This window comes from Lissotriton helveticus, chromosome 1_1 (genome assembly GCF_964261635.1).
Source record: "Lissotriton helveticus chromosome 1_1, aLisHel1.1, whole genome shotgun sequence".
Taxonomy (NCBI): Eukaryota; Metazoa; Chordata; class Amphibia; order Caudata; family Salamandridae; genus Lissotriton; species Lissotriton helveticus.
In genome coordinates, this window is record NC_136057.1 from 52,942,578 (window position 1) to 52,959,715 (window position 17,138).

A 17,138-nucleotide genomic window follows, 5' to 3' on the forward strand; every position below is an offset into this window, starting at 1 on the left:
AGGGCCTTGGGCAGAGGGGGAGGAGGGGGCCGGGGCAGAAGGGGGTAGGAGGTGCCGGGGCAGAGGGGGTAGGAGTGCCTGGGGCAGAGGTGGGAGAGGCCCAGGGCAGAGGTGGGAGGAGTGCCCTGGGCAGAGGGGGGAGGAGGGGCCAGGCAGAGGAGGGAGGAAGGCCCAGGCAAAGGGGGGGAGGCCCCAGGGCAGAGTAGGGGGGAGAGTCCTGGGTAGAGGGAGGAGGGCCTTGGGCAGAGGGGGAGGAGGGGGCCGGGGCGGAAGGGGGTAGGAGGTGCCGGGGCAGAGGGGGGAGGAGTGCCTGGGGCAGAGGTGGGAGAGGCCCGGGGCAGAGGGGGGAGGAGGGGCCAGGCAGAGGAGGGAGGAAGGCCCAGGCAAAGGGGGGGAGGCCCCAGGGCAGAGTAGGGGGGAGAGTCCTGGGTAGAGGGGGTAGGGCCCGGGGCAGAGTAGGTGGGAGGGGGGCAGGGCAGAGTGATGAGGAGGGCCCGAGGCAGTGATGGGGGAAGGTGGGGCCCGAGGCAGAGGAAGGCAGAGGGGGAGGGCCTAGTTGGCACGATATAAAACTAAAAAACAAAAACCAGTGGGTGCAGAGAGTTGAGCAGCACCAGGCCTCCTGCAGTCCTTGTTTGCCACAGTGGTAGCACTGCATGGTGCAGCACTTGAGCTCATACAGATGTGCAGTGCTATGGCTTGGGGTCAGATGCAGGGGGCAGCACTAAATGCTCACACAGTCGTACGACCCACAGCGGGGTAAGTTAGGCGTTCGATGCAGTGTGCATGCCAGGAGCCTCTCACACTCATCGTGCAATCCAGGAAGTGTGAATGCAGTTCTTGTAGTGCCAGCTCTCATAGTATCCCTCACTGAAGGGGTATTTACTGAGGGGTTATCGGCCCTTCGAGAATCTTGGGGGTCAAAGGCTCCATGTCCCCCTCCTGCTGCCCCTCCCTCCATTCATTTAGGGGTGTCTCATCCAAAGCTCACTGGCGGAGGCAGAACATGCATCAGGGGGGACGTAGGTCAGAAGAGTTGGGTCAGACTTGAGGCAGTTGTTTTGCATTCAGTTGGCGATGCTTGTTCAAACCAGCATATGAAACTATAACTTACAGTTCATTGAGATATTAAGGGTTTGTAGAACCCCGGGTGACACATATTTGGGGCTACCTATTTGGAATACATTTGAATGTATTACCACTTTTAGGCTCAATTGAAGTCCCTATGATGCCAAAAAAAGATTGAATCATGTTAAACCTTCAGAACCCGGGGCCGGCAAAAGCATCTAAAAGCCCAAGCTGGCTATAGTCCACCAGCCGAGTACTATCAAAAGAAGCTTGAACACACATTGATAAAGATATTTATTTTTGAGTTTGGGTCTAGATCTTTTACTTGCAAAAACATTTTAAGTGGATATCCAGCCAGCTTGTTATTCCCATAGCAGGGAAACCTGCTACGTTTAGTGGACTAGTGCATAATATTACAATAAAAAGACATATGCATATAGCACAGGAAATTGTAGTTTTAGTTGCTGAAAATGTGTTACTGTAAATATATCCCTTTCACCATTGACATTCCTGCTGCAGCAACGAAAAATCAAAGCACTGCTTTGAGGATTTTCACAGTCCCATCTAATAACTCCCCTTTATTTCTCTTCCCCTGCCTTGTCCGTCTTCACTTCTATATATGTGTAAACCTCTCCAGCTAGACAGTTACCTGTGACCCTGCAGATTAAGATGATGGGACCGGCCAGGACACAGGAGATGCACTGAGACTTAAAGAGAGGAGTAGAGCGAGAGACATGAAGTAGAGGTGGAAGCGAGAGACGGAAATTATGTAGAAAGATATGGGAGGTGGAGAGAGGAAAAGTATATAGAAAAATGTGAGGAAAGCCGTATGGAATGATGAAGAGTGGTAGATAGAGCAAGATGTGAAAGAGAGGTAGCGAAATAGGTAGAGTTTAGGGAGAAGGTAATGTAGAGAGGCAGAAGAGGACAGTTTTCCAAAGGGGGGGAGGTGAAGAGAGAGGCAATGTAGATAAAAGGTGAATTAGAGAGAGGTACAAGCAGCAAGAAGTGAACGACGCACAGTAGAGAGTGCAAAATGGGAAGGGATAGAGCACAACATTTCTGGTTACAAGAGTAGAGAGGGGTGAAGTGTAGAAAGAGGAATCCGCTGTAGAGTGAAACAAGGAATATGAAAAAATATATGAACTGGAGAAAGATAGGTGATGTTAAAATGGAGATATCGAGTTGTGGGAAAATTAAAGAGGAAGAGACAGTTAGGTAGAGCGATCCGGACAGATAAAGTTTGAGAGAGATAGTTGAGATGGAGGGGGTGAGGTGAAATAGAGAAGGAGGTCCAGAGAATGATGTGTGTTTGAGTGAAAGAGCGAGTGATGGAGAGAGAAAGAGAGAATAGTTAATGGTTGAGGTAGAGCAATTGAGGTAGCCAGCAAGTAGTAAGATATTTCGAGATGTGAAGAAAATGGAACAGAGGTAGAGGGTGAGAAAGGGAGTTGGAGAGATTAGGTAGTAAATTAATAATTAGTTAAATCTAAAATATATTCAGTGAGTGAGGGGTTGGTGGGGCAGAGAGAGGTGAGGCAGAGAGAAATGAGCTAGAGAGCAGAGGAGAATGGTGAGGCACGGAAAGGGATGAGAGAGAAGGCGAGGGAGGTAATGTAGTAGGACATGGAGAGAGGATGGAAGTGAGGTAAAGCTGGAGATGAGTTTGAGTGAGAAGTTAAATGGAAGGAGGAGAGAAACAGGGATGTAATAGAGAAACAAAATAAGTGTGGTACAGAGATAGGGATGAGGTAGAGGGAGTTGAGTAAGAGAGCGGGGATTAAGAGTGATATAGATGTAGGTACGAGAGACTAAAGAGAGAGAGAGGCAAGGGCATGAGAGAGAGGTATACAAAGGGTGAAAAGAGTGACACATATTGGATGAGAGGTGAGGTAGATGAAGCTGAGCTAAAGATTTCAGAGATAAAAGAGAGGGTGGAGGTACATAGAGAAGTATAGATATGTTAAGCGGGACGGTAAGGTGAAGTACGGAGAGAGTGATAAAACACACTCATTTCACTGTAATTGTCACTAGCTGCTGGATATTGTGAGGGGTAAGACTAGGCAGATGATACATGCAAAAGAGAATGTGTGGTTTAAGGCTGGGCAGACCAAGCATGCACAAGAAAATGTGAGGGTTAAGTCTGGGCAGACGACGCATGCACAAGAGAATGTGAGGGTTGAGGCTGGGCAGATCAACCATTAACAAGAGAATGTGAGGGTTAAGGCTAGGCAGACCACGTATGCACAAGAGAATGTGAGGGTTCGGGCTGGGCACACCAAGCATACACTAGAGAATGTGAGGGTTGAGGCTGGGCAGACCAAGCATGCACAGGAGAATGTGAGGTTTAAGGCTGGACAGACCACGCATGCACTGGAGAGTGTGTGGGTTAAGGCTGGGCATACCAAGCATGCACAAGAGAATGGGAGGGTTAAGTCTGGGCAGACCACGCATGCACAAGGGAATGTGAGGGTTAGGGCTGGGCACACCAAGCATGCACTAGAGAATGTGAGGGTTGAGACTGCGTAGACCACGCATGCACAGGAGAATATGAGGGTTGAAGCTGGGCAGACCAATCATGCACTAGAGAATGTGATAGTTGAGGCTGAACAGACTAAGCATGCACAAGAGAATGTGAGGGTTGAGGCTGGGCAGACCAAGCATGCACAAGAGAATGTGAGGGTTGAGGCTGGGCAGACCACACATGCACAGGAGAATGTGAGGGTTGAGGCTGGGCAGACCAAGCATGCACAAGAGAATGTGAGGGTTGAGGCTGGGCAGACCAAGCATGCACAAGAGAATGTGAGGGTTGAGGCTGGGCAGACCACGAATGTACAAGAGAATGTGAGGTTTGAGGCTGGTCAGACCAAGCATGTACTAGAGAATGTGAGGGTTAAGGCTGAGCAGACCAAGCATGCACACTACTGAGCAGATGTATTATTTTTTAGTGCAACACAGTGCACCAATTAGTTGGAGCACAATGATGTGCGAGGGGGAGAAAGCAGCGCTGGGCCAGATTTATGAAATACTGCACGCTGCTGCTCACTGCCCCAGCACAAGTACACAGTCTACCTAGTGCCACGCAAAACCTTTACACCGTAGGACAGAGGTGTGTGTGCTGTCCAGCATAGGATTCATACTGGGAACACACCATTCCAGTACAAAATCCTATACATAAAGTAATCCTTACACACTCCACAGGTAGTGTTTGTGCTGTGAAGTGCAGCGCACATGCAATGTGTGGAGTGTTTAAAGAGGTGACAAAGTTTCTCTGTGTTATCACCCGCTTCGGTGGCTTTTTTAATATAAAATTCACAGATCCTCTGTACTCTCACAATGCGATATTGAAGCGCCGTACATTTTTCCATATTTCCGCGCATTGCTAATATATGAAGTATCGCGTGTCCATGGTGGTGATAGAAAGGAGGAGTTTATTTCCTTACAGAATGCTCCATCCACAGATCTGCTTCCTCCTCAGATACTGACACCTTCCAACTCCCTCAACAGCATTCCACATTGGGAGTTGCCTCAGAGACTCTGGGATGTTACAGCTCTGTTGAAGAGGCTGCAAGAACTTTGTGTGAAGAGTGAGCCGTGATTATTTGGGCAGTTGCATGTCATTGTGCAGATCTGTGCCCGCCTTCTGCCCGCCCTCTGTGTAGATCTCTGGGAGTAGGTGATGGCTGTGAATGGCTTAAATGAGCCTAATGTTCCGGGACTAAATGTATGGAAGTGATTTGTGTGTGTGTATGTGCTTGTTTGTGTAACTGGTCGTCTTGGGTGGTTAAATTATACATGAGTCTGAAAGCGACTGATCAGTCTGATAAAAACATTTGCTTCTTTCTAATGTGTACGTCTTTGTACCTGGGGTACAATCTGTGTATGAATTGTGTTTCATGAAATGTGTCTGCACGGCAGAGCTGAATGTCTGTGTAATTGTATGTCTTTGTGCAGCATTGTGTGGAACTGAAGATTTTTGATTTGTTTGAGAGATATCTGATGTGTTACATTAATCCATTTATAAATGAGGTGTGAGGCTGTACAAGAAGAGTTGGAGTTTGTGTCACATCTGTGCGTATCCAGTTGAATAGAGTTTTTCAAGAGCAAATTATTTTGTGTGCGTGTGTGTTGCAAACATTTTGTGTCTGTGTTCCAAGCATTTTGCCAAAGACAAGCCTGTCTGCTCCCAGGCATGCCTAGCCACATCCTCTCGGACCAGGAGTCGGGTAGCATACTCAAAATGTTGCATATTCAGCATGAGATCTATTGTCTTTCAGGTACAGAGATTTTAGTATCCCCCATGCTTGTCTCAACTTTAGAAGCAAATGGTGTGTATGCCAGCCACACATATAGAGTAATCTGGTACTCAACAGCCCTCACTGCGGACCAACAAACAATAAGACTCTTCTACATCCTCAGATTGAGGAGTCGTTAAAAGCAGCTTAACTAAACCCACCCTCCCTAGGCAAAGATAAGGTGGAAATACTAAAATTATTAGAAACTCCTAAGCCGGATATCCTGTTCTTAACTGAAACCTGGTTGTCAGAGGAATCTACTCCAGATAGCAGCAATTATTCACCAGTGGATCCGCACATCTCTGAAAAAAATTACTCAAACTGAAGGTGTAGATCTGGTCCCTTTCTCAATTTTGGAATTGATGACTTCAACTCGGTCCCTAAAGATAATGAATTTGCTGAGTGAATAATGTTGAGTTTACACCAACACATTACATGCTCATCTCCCAATAAAACAAAATCCCTTAGATCTAATCTGGGTGTATAATTTGAATCAATCCAATATAATCATCCCTCCTTGCATATGGTCCAATCAGTATTTGATCAGCGTTTGTATTCCAGTAGATTTTTCTAACTTGATCCACAAGTAGCAAATAAAACCATACACACATGGCGACACATTAATACAGAGCCAGTGTTATCAACACTCTCACAATTCCACCCCCGCCACTCTTCCCATCAATTGAAAACATTCTCTCCAAAGAAAAATAATCCACATTGTGGCTCAGACAGGCTAGTTATAAACCCCACCAGACCAGTACCCTGGTACAAGAAGGCGAAACCTGCATTGCTTTGACACTGGCTGGAAAGGGATGATAAAGTCCTCTTAATAGGAAAATAATAAAAATTATTTTTTTATATCCTGAATGATTTGTCGCCCCAGATGAAATGAGAACCTCCCTGACTCCCATCGAGGCATTCTGTGACAATCTAAATACTTATAAAAAAATTCATCAAAGATAGTATATACAAATACAGCAGCAGTAATGCTGAAGTCAAATCAAATCAAAACGAGCTTTATTCGATTTTAGGCATGTACAATCATAAAAGCAGTCAATTAAAAACATCTCATCTCACTTCTAAAATACAATGGTAAACATAAATATGTACAAGTTCATAAAACAGTTCATTTACTGTCGCTATTTCCTGTTCGTCAACATAAAAATAACACATCCCATATATTTTCTGTCGGACACCTAACATTTAAAATGTTCCTTGCTCTCAGTATGCTTTTTAGGAAACCCACCATCGTTCCAATGCGATAATAGTTATCCGACATCTGTAAATACAAAAGGGCTGGATGGCATTGTCTCCATACCCCCTGTTTTAATAGAGGTATAATCCATCTACGTCGTTCATTTATGTAAAATTTACAGAATAGGATTACATGGATAGTTGTTTATGGAGAGATATTATTGCAGGGGCACGGGCATTATTCCCTTGACCAATTGTTCATGTTTGGGTGACTAATCAAACGATGGAAGGTCCCAAATCTAAAACATGTTATCACGTTCCTATGGTATCCCCCTATACAGCACAATAAATACGGTTGGATGTTATACGTAATAGTAATTATTTGGTGCTGAACCACCATACGTTTATTCATTTCCAGAGCTAACCTGTTCTCTTCCAGGAAAGTCACACAAGCTGTTTTGAATTCCTTCCGATGTATGGAATTCATTGCTTCAGGTAGGCAAAAGTATTCTGGATGCTCAATATCCTGCATAAAGTTTTTTACGTATTTTAGCCAAGTAATCTTGCTGGCATGGTCTAATTTCATTGCGTCAGTTAGGATTTCCTTATTTAGGCCTGTGCTGGTGGAGGTCTAAATTCTATGCCAGAGCAGCACAGGTTGTACCTTTATTAAGTCTGAGATGTATGATACACCTAACTCGTGTGGCAGTTAAAAACTGGGGCGCTGCTGGGAACTGTCAATATAAATCTTAAGGCGTTTTCAACATGTTGGAATGGTGCACAATCGTGAAATCCCCATATACCCGCCCCAAAGGTTGCTATGCTCACGCATTTAGCCTGGTAGATTTTCAGGAGAATTTTGGGCGGCCTTTTGCCCAGTTTTTCGTAAAATGAATTCAGGCCGCAGTAGACTTCATCAACAAAAGGCTCCTAGTCTTGATCACTTGAGTCCAAGACCCAGTACGGTTAAATAGGACACCGAGATATGTAAAATAGTTAATAGGTTCCACCCTGCTCCCTGAAGCTTGAAAGCTTCTACACTTTTGTTTCCCTCGCCCACAAGTCATTATAAAGCTTTTCTTTGCATTCATTTTCAAACCCAGGTTGTCCATAACACTAGTATAAAAAGTAAGCCAATGTAAACCAATCTGTGTACATGCCATAAGTAACGCATCATCAGTGTGGAGAAGGGAGACTATCGGACGCTTATTTACATATGGCAGGTCCCTAGCGTTTGACACCTACTCCTGTTCCAATGCGTTGGTATAAAGAGTGAACAGGAGTGGTGCCAAAACGCATCCTTGCCTCACTCCCCTCTTCACTTTGAAGAGTGCGGTACACTCTCCCTTAAGTCCATAACAAACTTTAGCTGTGGCACCAGAGTATTACTGTCTTAGAAACTGGATTAGTATTGAGATCACTAAGAATGCCCCACAGTTTGCTGTGTATAATGCAGTCAAATGCGGCAGTAAGGTCGACGAATGCCAAATAAAATGTCCCTGATTTAGCCTGAGTGTACTTTCCAATTAAAATACTAAGATTAAGAGCCTGCTCGTTGATTCTGAAACCAGATCTAAAACCATAGTGTACATCACTTAAAATATTATTTTCTTCTGCCCGTGTTTGCAACCGATCTAAAACAATCCTTCCTGCTACCTTCACAAGTGACTCTAATAAGTATATCGGGCGGTAGCAGGCGCGATTTTCCCGATTCCTCCTTCTTAAAATTGTGGGACAATGATCGATTCGCAACATGTATCTATAAATCCTTTTACACAGCATGCTCATAAACCTGTGTTAATATTGGGGACCACAGCTGCGGAATTGACCTAAATACATTAATTGGTACCCCATCCAGGCCTGGGGCCTTGCCACTCTTGCTTGCATTTGTGGCCATGGTTACATCTTCCAGCATGATATAAAAGTCAATAGGCAGAAAACCCTGGTGGTCCCCAGCCCCCTGCCCTCCCCCCTACCCACTTGAGCACTAGCATGCAGTCTGTTTCCTTCTCTGTGGCATTCAGTAGGGAGTAAACATTTAAAAAGAAGTCCACCCAAGTTTTTTCATCAATTGCTACCTCAATGGAAGGCGCATCGGGCTTGTTAGTAAAAAAAGGTGCGTTCACGCCCTGCCAAAATAGGGAGCTGTTTTTACTCGTTGAAGCTTCTTTAATGTTCTCCCAAGCCTTCTCTTTCATTTCATTTATCCTAGTTTTTCTAGCTTCATTGTACAGCTTCCTACATTTCCTATTTTCCTCCTTATCTCTTACTTTCTTATGTAGGGCTTTTTTTTCTGATGTCAAGTATAAAAGAACTCCACCACCTTATCCTTGTTTGAAGAAATAAACAAGCTTCATGAATTTATGATCAAGGTCAAATCCGGGTCACCAATGACCCTTGCCCTCCAGCAGTCATATAATCTCTGACCTCAGCAATCAATCAATCAGCATTTGTAAAGTGCACCCCTAATGGTGTCTGGGCGCTGAGGCTGCTGTGTCTCCGTCAAAAAGCGAGGTCTTGAGCAATCCCCTGTAGAGCGTTTTCATCAATTCAGCAGCTCAAGCTTTCGTTCCAAATGTGTTTCAAAATTCTGTGGAGCTCACGATACTGAAAGAGCAGGGAGAAGTCCCGGATATAACCAAGAATTATAGGGAAATACCTCTGTTCCCTTAACCTGCAACAACTATTGGTCAGAGAACTATCTTCAAGAGGTTCCAGGCTTTATAGCTACACCAGCTCTCAGATAAATCTTATCAATGGAATATCAGCCTCACCACTCCAGTCTCAAAATATGATGCAATTTGATGATTACTTGATGAGGTTGAATAAGCTAAAACCGTATGTGGACAAAACTGAGATTGTAATTCAAAAGAATAAGACCAACCTTTGGAAACAACTTTACTCACCAACAAAAATGAGATTGTTGCCGGAGCCTAAACCCACAGCTAAAAGCCTCTGAGTGATAATCGATAGTAATCTTAGCAAGATCCAGCTGCTGGAGCAGTAGGATCTAAATGCAGATTTATGCTGAAACTGCTTCAGAAACTAACCCCACTCCCACTTTAGACAAGAAAAGCAATAGTGGTGGCTGCAGTCCTATCTAGATCGCATTATGCCAACCGAGTATATGTAAGATTACCCAATAACACCATTCACAGACTACAAGTAATTCACAGCGACGCAGCTTGTTTACTACATCACATACCGAGGTGGGCACACGTCACACCTATATTGAAATAACAAATCCAGTCTAAGACCCTCTGTCTGAGCCCTAATGGGTTGAGAGGTCTAGCCCCTCACTTCATTGCAAGATACACCCGCAAAAATACTTACGATCGCACTTGAATTTACTTGCTATTCCGAAATTACAGAAGATCAGATCAGGTGGACGCAGCTTTGTGGTACAAGCTCCTTCCATACGGGGCTCTCTCCCGGCTAAATCCATTTGAATCTAACTTCAAGTGTTTTCCCAGAAATCTAACAGTCCACAAGCCTACTCATACCACATTCTTCCCTGGTCTGATTCGTTGTCTTCTATTTTGCATATTTCTTATTCAATTCCAAGAAACCCCAGGTTGAACATGCTCTCTTTATATGTAATGACATAACAAGCGTTTTGTAGATCCTGTAGAGGTTTGGTATGTTGGTGCGTGCTTCCGTCACTGAACTGAATATTGCAAAAGAGAGCTGTACAGTGCAAGTGAGAATGATAGAGCAGTCTTGTCTACTAGGGTATTATAAGCCTTTCATTGCTGCAAGGCTGTTACAGTATAAATTATTTTTACAAAAGTGTGCAATTTGAGCAGACCAAGGAACACACATAGTGTTGGAAATGCATTTCAAATCAGTGCCTTTCATAATATATGAACTATGTTATGGATATTGTTGAATTTTAATGATTGATTTTTTTCTGGCTTTAGAAATTCGCAATTTCCTCTGATCACATTGGGGTTGGTGAGATAGGAAGGAATATTTTGGCCTAGTGGTCCTGTGATACGTGTTGTCTTTTCTCTTTTCCTCTCCTCTGTAGACACTTGAGACTTGAAAATCAGAGTACCAGAATGGGCAGAAGACGGGCTCCAGGAAAGAAAGTGACAGCGCAGTGTTCACGTGAATCTCTCCATGACATCTCAACTTCAGGATCCCGAAATGGTGCTCAGAGGGACCAGGATCTGGAACCGCTTTCAGAGAACCTCCCCCACATTATCCTTTTATCCATGCTGGAGGAGTTGGAAGCCAAACTGGATAACTTGCTGAATGCTGTGGAGGACGTTCCTTCTAGAGTCGCTGGGCTGATTAAGAAAATCTGGATAGAAAAGGATCAAGGTTCCCTAGATAATGCTGGAGTGTCTTTGGAGATGGTATGTCCAGTGAGCATTAGAGATTGTACTGTTAGCCGCTCTCCTGTGACACCTCAACTGGACAGGCCAGGGGATCCGAGCTTGTGTCTTCAGACAGTGTTTTCTGATGGGCATGCACCAAAGCAGGGGTGTACGCTCTCTTCTCCGACTGATGTTCAAGTGCGTCCATATGAGCCAAACCTTTGTCTACAGCCAGTGTTTCCAGATCGACGTGACCCACGGGAGGACAAGTGCTTGCAACCTGGGTTTCCAGATGTACATGAGTCGAAGCGAGACCAGCACATGCAGCCTGGGTTTCCAGATGTACACGAGTTGGAGCAGGAACAGTGCATGCAGCCTGGGTTTCCAGATGTACACAAGTCACAGCAGGACCAGTGCATGCAGCCTGGGTTTCCAGATGTACACGAGTCACAGCAGGACCAGTCCATGCAATCTGGGTTTCCAGATGGAAATGGACTACAGCTGGATTGTACTCTGGCCAGATGCTCTCAGATGGATCCTCCAGGCAGATCACTGGAGGCAAACCTGTGTCTTCACTCAGAATTTGTTCTTGGCCAGGCACCAGAGCAAGACCAGAGCATACAGTCAGCGTTCCCAGAAGAGAGAGAACCAGATGGGCACCTGAAGCAAGAACCATCCCCATTGTCTGCTAATAGCTGGGACCAGCAACCAAACCTCTGCCCACACCCAGTATTTCCTGAAGGACACGAACCACAGCAAAACCACCGTATACAACCCGCGCTGCCAGATGGGAAGGAACATGATGATCCCTTAGAGGAAGGATTGATGTGTTTTGATTTCCAAGATCCCCAGGATAACCGCAGCCTACAACCTGTGTCACCTGATGGGATGTCATCAGACGAACACATAGAGTCTGGGCTATTGTCATTGGATGAGTTGGGGTCACAACAAACCCAGCGCCTACAGCAACACCTATGCTTGAAGCAGGATGCGCAGGATCCAAACATGAACTACGAGCTGGAATCTATGCATCCTGAAGCACGGAAACGAGAGCAGAAAGACGAGCAAGAACAGACCTGTGCAGATGCACCGGGTTCAGATCAGAACACGGTGGAACCACTGCACACTACTGCACTGGATCGAGAGAGAGGATCGGTGCTTCCTGAAGCACAAAAAACAGATCAGAACAACACGGTGGAACCACTACACACTGCTGCACTGGATCAAGAGAGAGAATCGGTGCTTCCTGAAGCACAAAAAACCGATCAGAACAACACGATGGAACCACTACACACTGCTGCACTGGATCAAGAGAGAGAATCAGTGTTTCCTGAAGCACAAAAAAACGATCAGAACAACACGGTGGAACCACTGCACACTGAGGAGCAGGATTCAAATCAGAACTGCAAGCTAGAACCAGCTTGTACTGATGCACAAGGTTCAGATCCGAGCTACATACTCCAACCACTCCATCCTGAATCACAGCATCAACATCAGAATTGCAAGGCAGAACTGCTCTGTCCTGAAGAGCGGGGTCAGCCTGTGCCCCCATCATGCCTAGAACTGGACACAATTACTGCAGATGAAGACGCCTCCTCAGACTCAATGGAGACAGGACCAACACAGTCACCTTTATTGCCGTCCAGAGCCACTCCAGGTATGTGTTTCACTATAAATGGACACGCAGAAGGAATACTAACACATGTAACCTCTTTAGAATGCATATGGGCAGATTTTAGTAAGTCTCCGAGGGGATTAATATGGTTTGGGTGGGTGGAACCCCCTGAGAGATACTGACCCCCAGAGTACACAGGGTGCAGATGTGTCCCTGCACTCTTCTCTGGTTCCACACAGGACTGCATCCTTCCTGTGCAGAAAGAGGCCTGGTAATGGGACTCTGCATGAGACAAATAGGCCAGTACCTCTCGTCCTTCCTTATTCGGCCCTTATTCCAGGCTGAGGAATTGGAAATAGCGCTATTCATGGGAGGAATTACTGGCTGGAATCAAACTTAATAGTCTGATGCAAGTGATGTGGTGTTCATTGAGAATAGCAGACATGCGCAGTCTAGAGAGGGAACTGTTTCCTGTTGCACAATTACAGTGGGTAAAACGCAGTCATCTCCAGTTCCTGATATAAAAATCCTAGCCTGTATTCAGCCTCAACAGCAGAGCCCACCAGGGATGTTGTTGTCCCAGCAGGGTTCTCCAGGAGTGCACACCTTCTCATGATAGACAGATACACAAAGTGATTTGTTATGTGTCACTGGTGAGTTCACCCTCCCAACCTCTAGCTCAGTCCCAAGTGTGTTATGAATTGTTTTATGTGCAGACAAAAGTAGCGATGATCTCCCTACAGCAACATCCTGCCTTTAGCAAACTCTTTAAGTATGCAAAATCTCATCGCATCATGAGTTAGGGTTTGCACACCGGTAGTGCGAGTTATGGATTATGGTTCTAACTAGAACTTGCATATTGCAGTGGTTTGATCAGTTTTAAGTTTTAACTATAAATGCACTTCACCCTTGTTTTTTAAGCAAATTTATTTTTTATTTTTTTAAAGATCCATTAAGGTGTTATAACAAAACCAACTATAATTTCACTTTAACCTTATTCAGTGAAAATATATTAGGGATAAAGTACCTCCGGCCACACATTATAAGAATATTGCATGTCAGCGAGGAGTTCCATAACTATATAGAGGAACGAGGCCGAAGGCAGAGTAATTTATAAGGTTATGTGACTCCGAGGTGACTTCCAGTAATCTTATAATGTGCGCCAGGTGGTACTTTACCTTTCCTCTATCTAAGGAGTTGAATAAATAAGCTTGTTCTCTCTGCTTGTCACAGTAAGCTAGCAAAATAGAGCAGAAGAAAGAAAATCAACATTCCATGTGTTGCTTTAAACAGCTGCTTCAATTATGTTTTGTTAGACCTAGCATCATTGGTGTGGGTCTCCCTTCCTCTTTTCGCTTCCTATCTTTTATGTTGGCTGGATTTAGATGCTCTGGGCACCGTGCCACTGCTAATCACTTGTGCCACAGCACAAATGCTCCCTGTGTAAAGATGACTGTATGAATTAGGATAACCATAATGCCTAGGTCTGTGTAGCATGTTCTAATAGCGAGTTACCCTCCATTTCACTGTTACCATCGTTCTCATAGGCCAGAATGGGCAGGTTGACGATTACCTTCTATAATCCTATCTAACCCCCAGAACCTGATAGGAACTTCAAGTTTGATATGTTTATGCTCAGGACATTGAGATACACCTTTTCGTAAGAACCATTTATATATCCCATGTTCGAAAATGGCTCTTCTGGAAATGTTGGTGTTTTCTTGCCTAAGCTTTCCTGTAGGCTTTGCTAGTATATGTATTGGCCATCTGGTTTTGGAGCAGCAGGGCCAGCTGGGTCAGACCTGGCTGGAGAGTTCAAGTTCAAGTTCAGAGATTCGTATAGCGCACTACTCACCCAGAGGGTCTCAAGGCGCTTGAGGGAGGGTGGGTGATTTACTTATCGAATAGCCAGGTTTTTAGTTGCTTTCTGAAGGAGAGGTGGTTCTGTGTGAGGCGGAGGTGGGTGGGGAGAGAATTCCAGGTTTTGGCCGCTAAGTAGGAGAAGGATCTTCCCCCCATGGTGGATCTATGGATGCGCGGAATTGCAGCGAGGGCTTGATTGGACGATCGTAGTTGGCGGGTGGGTGTGTAGAAGGACAGTCGTGTGTTGAGGCATTCGGTCCTAGGTCGTAGAGGGCCTTGTGTGCGTGGGTGAGGAGACGGAACGTTATTCTCTTGTTGATGGGGAGCCAGTGGAGGTCTTTCAGGTGACTGGAAATGTGAGCTTGACGGGGGATGTCCAGTATGAGTCTGGCTGAGACGTTTTGGATGCGTTGGAGTTTTTTCTGTAGTTTGGCTGTGGTTCCGGCGTAAAGGGTATTTCCGTAATCCAGTCGGCTTGTGACCAGTGCGTGGGTGACTGTCTTTCTTATTTCGGTGGGGATCCAACTGAAGATTTTTTTGAGCATATGTAGGATGTTGAAGCACGATGATGAGACGGCGTTGACTTGTCTGGTCATCGAGAGGGAGGAGTCTAGGATGAAGCCCAGGTTACGTGCGTGATCTGTAGGTATGGGTGCTGTACCCAGGGCCGGTGGCCACCATGAGTCGTCCCAGGCAGAGGGGGAGGATCCTAAGATGAGGACTTCCGTTTTGTCTGAGCTTAGTTTTAAACGGCTGTTCTTCATCCATTCGGCTACTTCTTTCATTCCTTCGTGTAGATTGGTTTTGGCGGTGTTTGGGTCTTTGGTGAGGGAGAGGATCAGCTGGGTGTCGTCTGCGTAGGAGATGATGTTGATGATGTGTTGTCGCGCGATGGATGCGAGGGGACTCATGTAAACGTTGAAGAGGGTGGGACTGAGTGATGATCCTTGTGGTACGCCGCAGATGACTTCGGTGGCCTCTGATTTGAATGGGGGGAGGCGGACTCTCTGGTAAGACTCTCTGAGAGAGAGATCGGTATTCAGAGCATGGGGAGGGGTGACTCTTTGATCTGAGCAAGGCCGTGCCTGCAAGGTGAATGATGGCTCCACCTCCCCCCCCTCACACTGTGCGTCTGATAGGAGACCCCCGCATTCTGAAAGGGCAAGATGTCGCCTCATAAACCAAGTTCTCCCCGACCCCACCGAACTGGTTCTGACTGGATTGAGTGATTTGTGGCTTTAGAGAACAAAGACTTTTTAGGTATAAAACACTGCCCCGGAACCTTGTCCAGATGTGTTCCTTCTGGATGTCAAGACGAAACTCTGTCCGAGTGAACAGAGGAAAGGGCTTTTGAAACTTTCACCAAGCTTGCTGAAGAAAATACTCCAGGGCCTGAATCGAGGGCGCCTCCTGCCGAAGTCTCAGGGACATTAGACTTCACCCCGTCAGCCGTCGGAATTCCTGTGTGAGGAATTCTGCTTGCAATCCGGAGTCTCTAGTTCTACTGTGAGGAACGCGGACTGGGAACCTTTGCTGAATCAGTGTGGGGCGCTGCAGCTAAGCGAGAGCTGCCGCAACTGAAAGCCTGCCTGAATTTGAACCTCCGTAACCTTTGCTAAATCTATGTGGGCCCCTGCAGCTTAGAGAGAGCTGTCACCGCTGAGAGCCTGCCTGAATATGAACCTTCGGAACCTTTGCTGAATCTGTGTGGGCTGCTGCAGCTTACAGAGAGCTGTAGCCGCTGAGTGCCCACCGTTGTGCCAGCCTGGTCGAGACCATCCTTCATCCTGTGGGCCGCCGTAGCTAAGAGGGAGCTGCTGCCGCTGAGTGCCCTCACCTTTGCCAACTTTGTATTACTGTGATTTGTCCTGTGGGCCACCGCAGCTAAGAGAGAGCTGCTGCCGCTGAATGCCCGCACCTTTGCCAACTTTGTATCACCGTGATTCGTCCTGTGGGCCGCCGCAGCTAAGAGAGAGCTGCTGTCGCTGAGTGTCCGCACCTTTGCCAGCTTTGTATCATCGTGATTCCTCCTGTGGGCCTCCGCAGCTAAGAGAGAGCTGCTGCCGCTGAGTGACTGCACCGTTGCCAATTTTGTATCACCGTGATTCGTCCTATGTGCCGCCGCAGCTAAGAGAGAGCTGCTGCCGCTGAGTGCCCGCACTGTTGCCAACTTTGCATCATCGTGATTCTTCCTGTGCGCCGCCGCGGCTAAGACAGAGCTGCTGCCGCTGAGTGCCCTCACCTTTGCCAACTTTGCATCATCATGATTCGTCCTGAGGGCCGCTGCAGCTAAGAGAGAGCTACTGCCGCTGAGTGCCCGCAATTTTGCCAACTTTGCATCATTGGGATCTGTCCTATGGGCCGCCGCATTTGAGAGAGAGCTGCTGCTGCTGAGCGCCCGCACCTTTGCCAACGTTGCCTCATCGTGACTTGTCCTGTGGGCCGTTGCAGGTAAGGAGGAGCTGCCGCCGCTGTGTGCCCGCATCTTGCTCACCATTGTCGAGGATTTATATAATTGCTTTGGAAGCCAGATTGGGAGTTGTTCAGGACATGGTTCGCTTAGATGAACTAGGAGAGTTGGATGTTGAGGGCCTTTTCGATGACCTTGGCAAGGGAGGGGAGGAGGGAGATAGGTCTGAGGCTGGAGGTCTGTCGGGTCTGCAAATGGCTTCTTCAGTAGGGGGGTTGATCTTGGCGTGTGTTCAGGTGGCAGGGAAGGTGGCCGTTTTGATGGCGCAGTTGATGGTGCTGCGGCTGCTCAATGGAAGATGTGATACGGGC

At 46.5% G+C, this 17,138-nt stretch overlaps 2 protein-coding genes across 3 annotated transcripts in view; one reads left to right on the forward strand and one right to left on the reverse strand.

Annotated features, from left to right (window-relative positions):
• The window catches only part of LOC144822093 (uncharacterized), a 438,381-nt gene that overhangs the window by 282,592 nt on the left and 138,651 nt on the right, over nt 1-17,138 (reverse strand). The gene's annotated exons all lie outside the window — the stretch shown is intronic.
• The window catches only part of LOC144767402 (uncharacterized), a 35,110-nt gene that overhangs the window by 1,358 nt on the left and 16,614 nt on the right, over nt 1-17,138 (forward strand). The window contains exons 1-2 of one of the 2 annotated variants that reach the window (XM_078650858.1): nt 1,755-1,883; nt 10,588-12,536. In XM_078650858.1, coding sequence (XP_078506984.1) covers nt 10,619-12,536 — 1,918 coding nt within the window. In that variant the 5' untranslated portion in view covers nt 1,755-1,883; nt 10,588-10,618. Of the gene's footprint in view, nt 1-1,754; nt 1,884-10,587; nt 12,537-17,138 lie in introns of those variants that run through there. The other variant, XM_078650851.1, reaches the window with a different exon arrangement.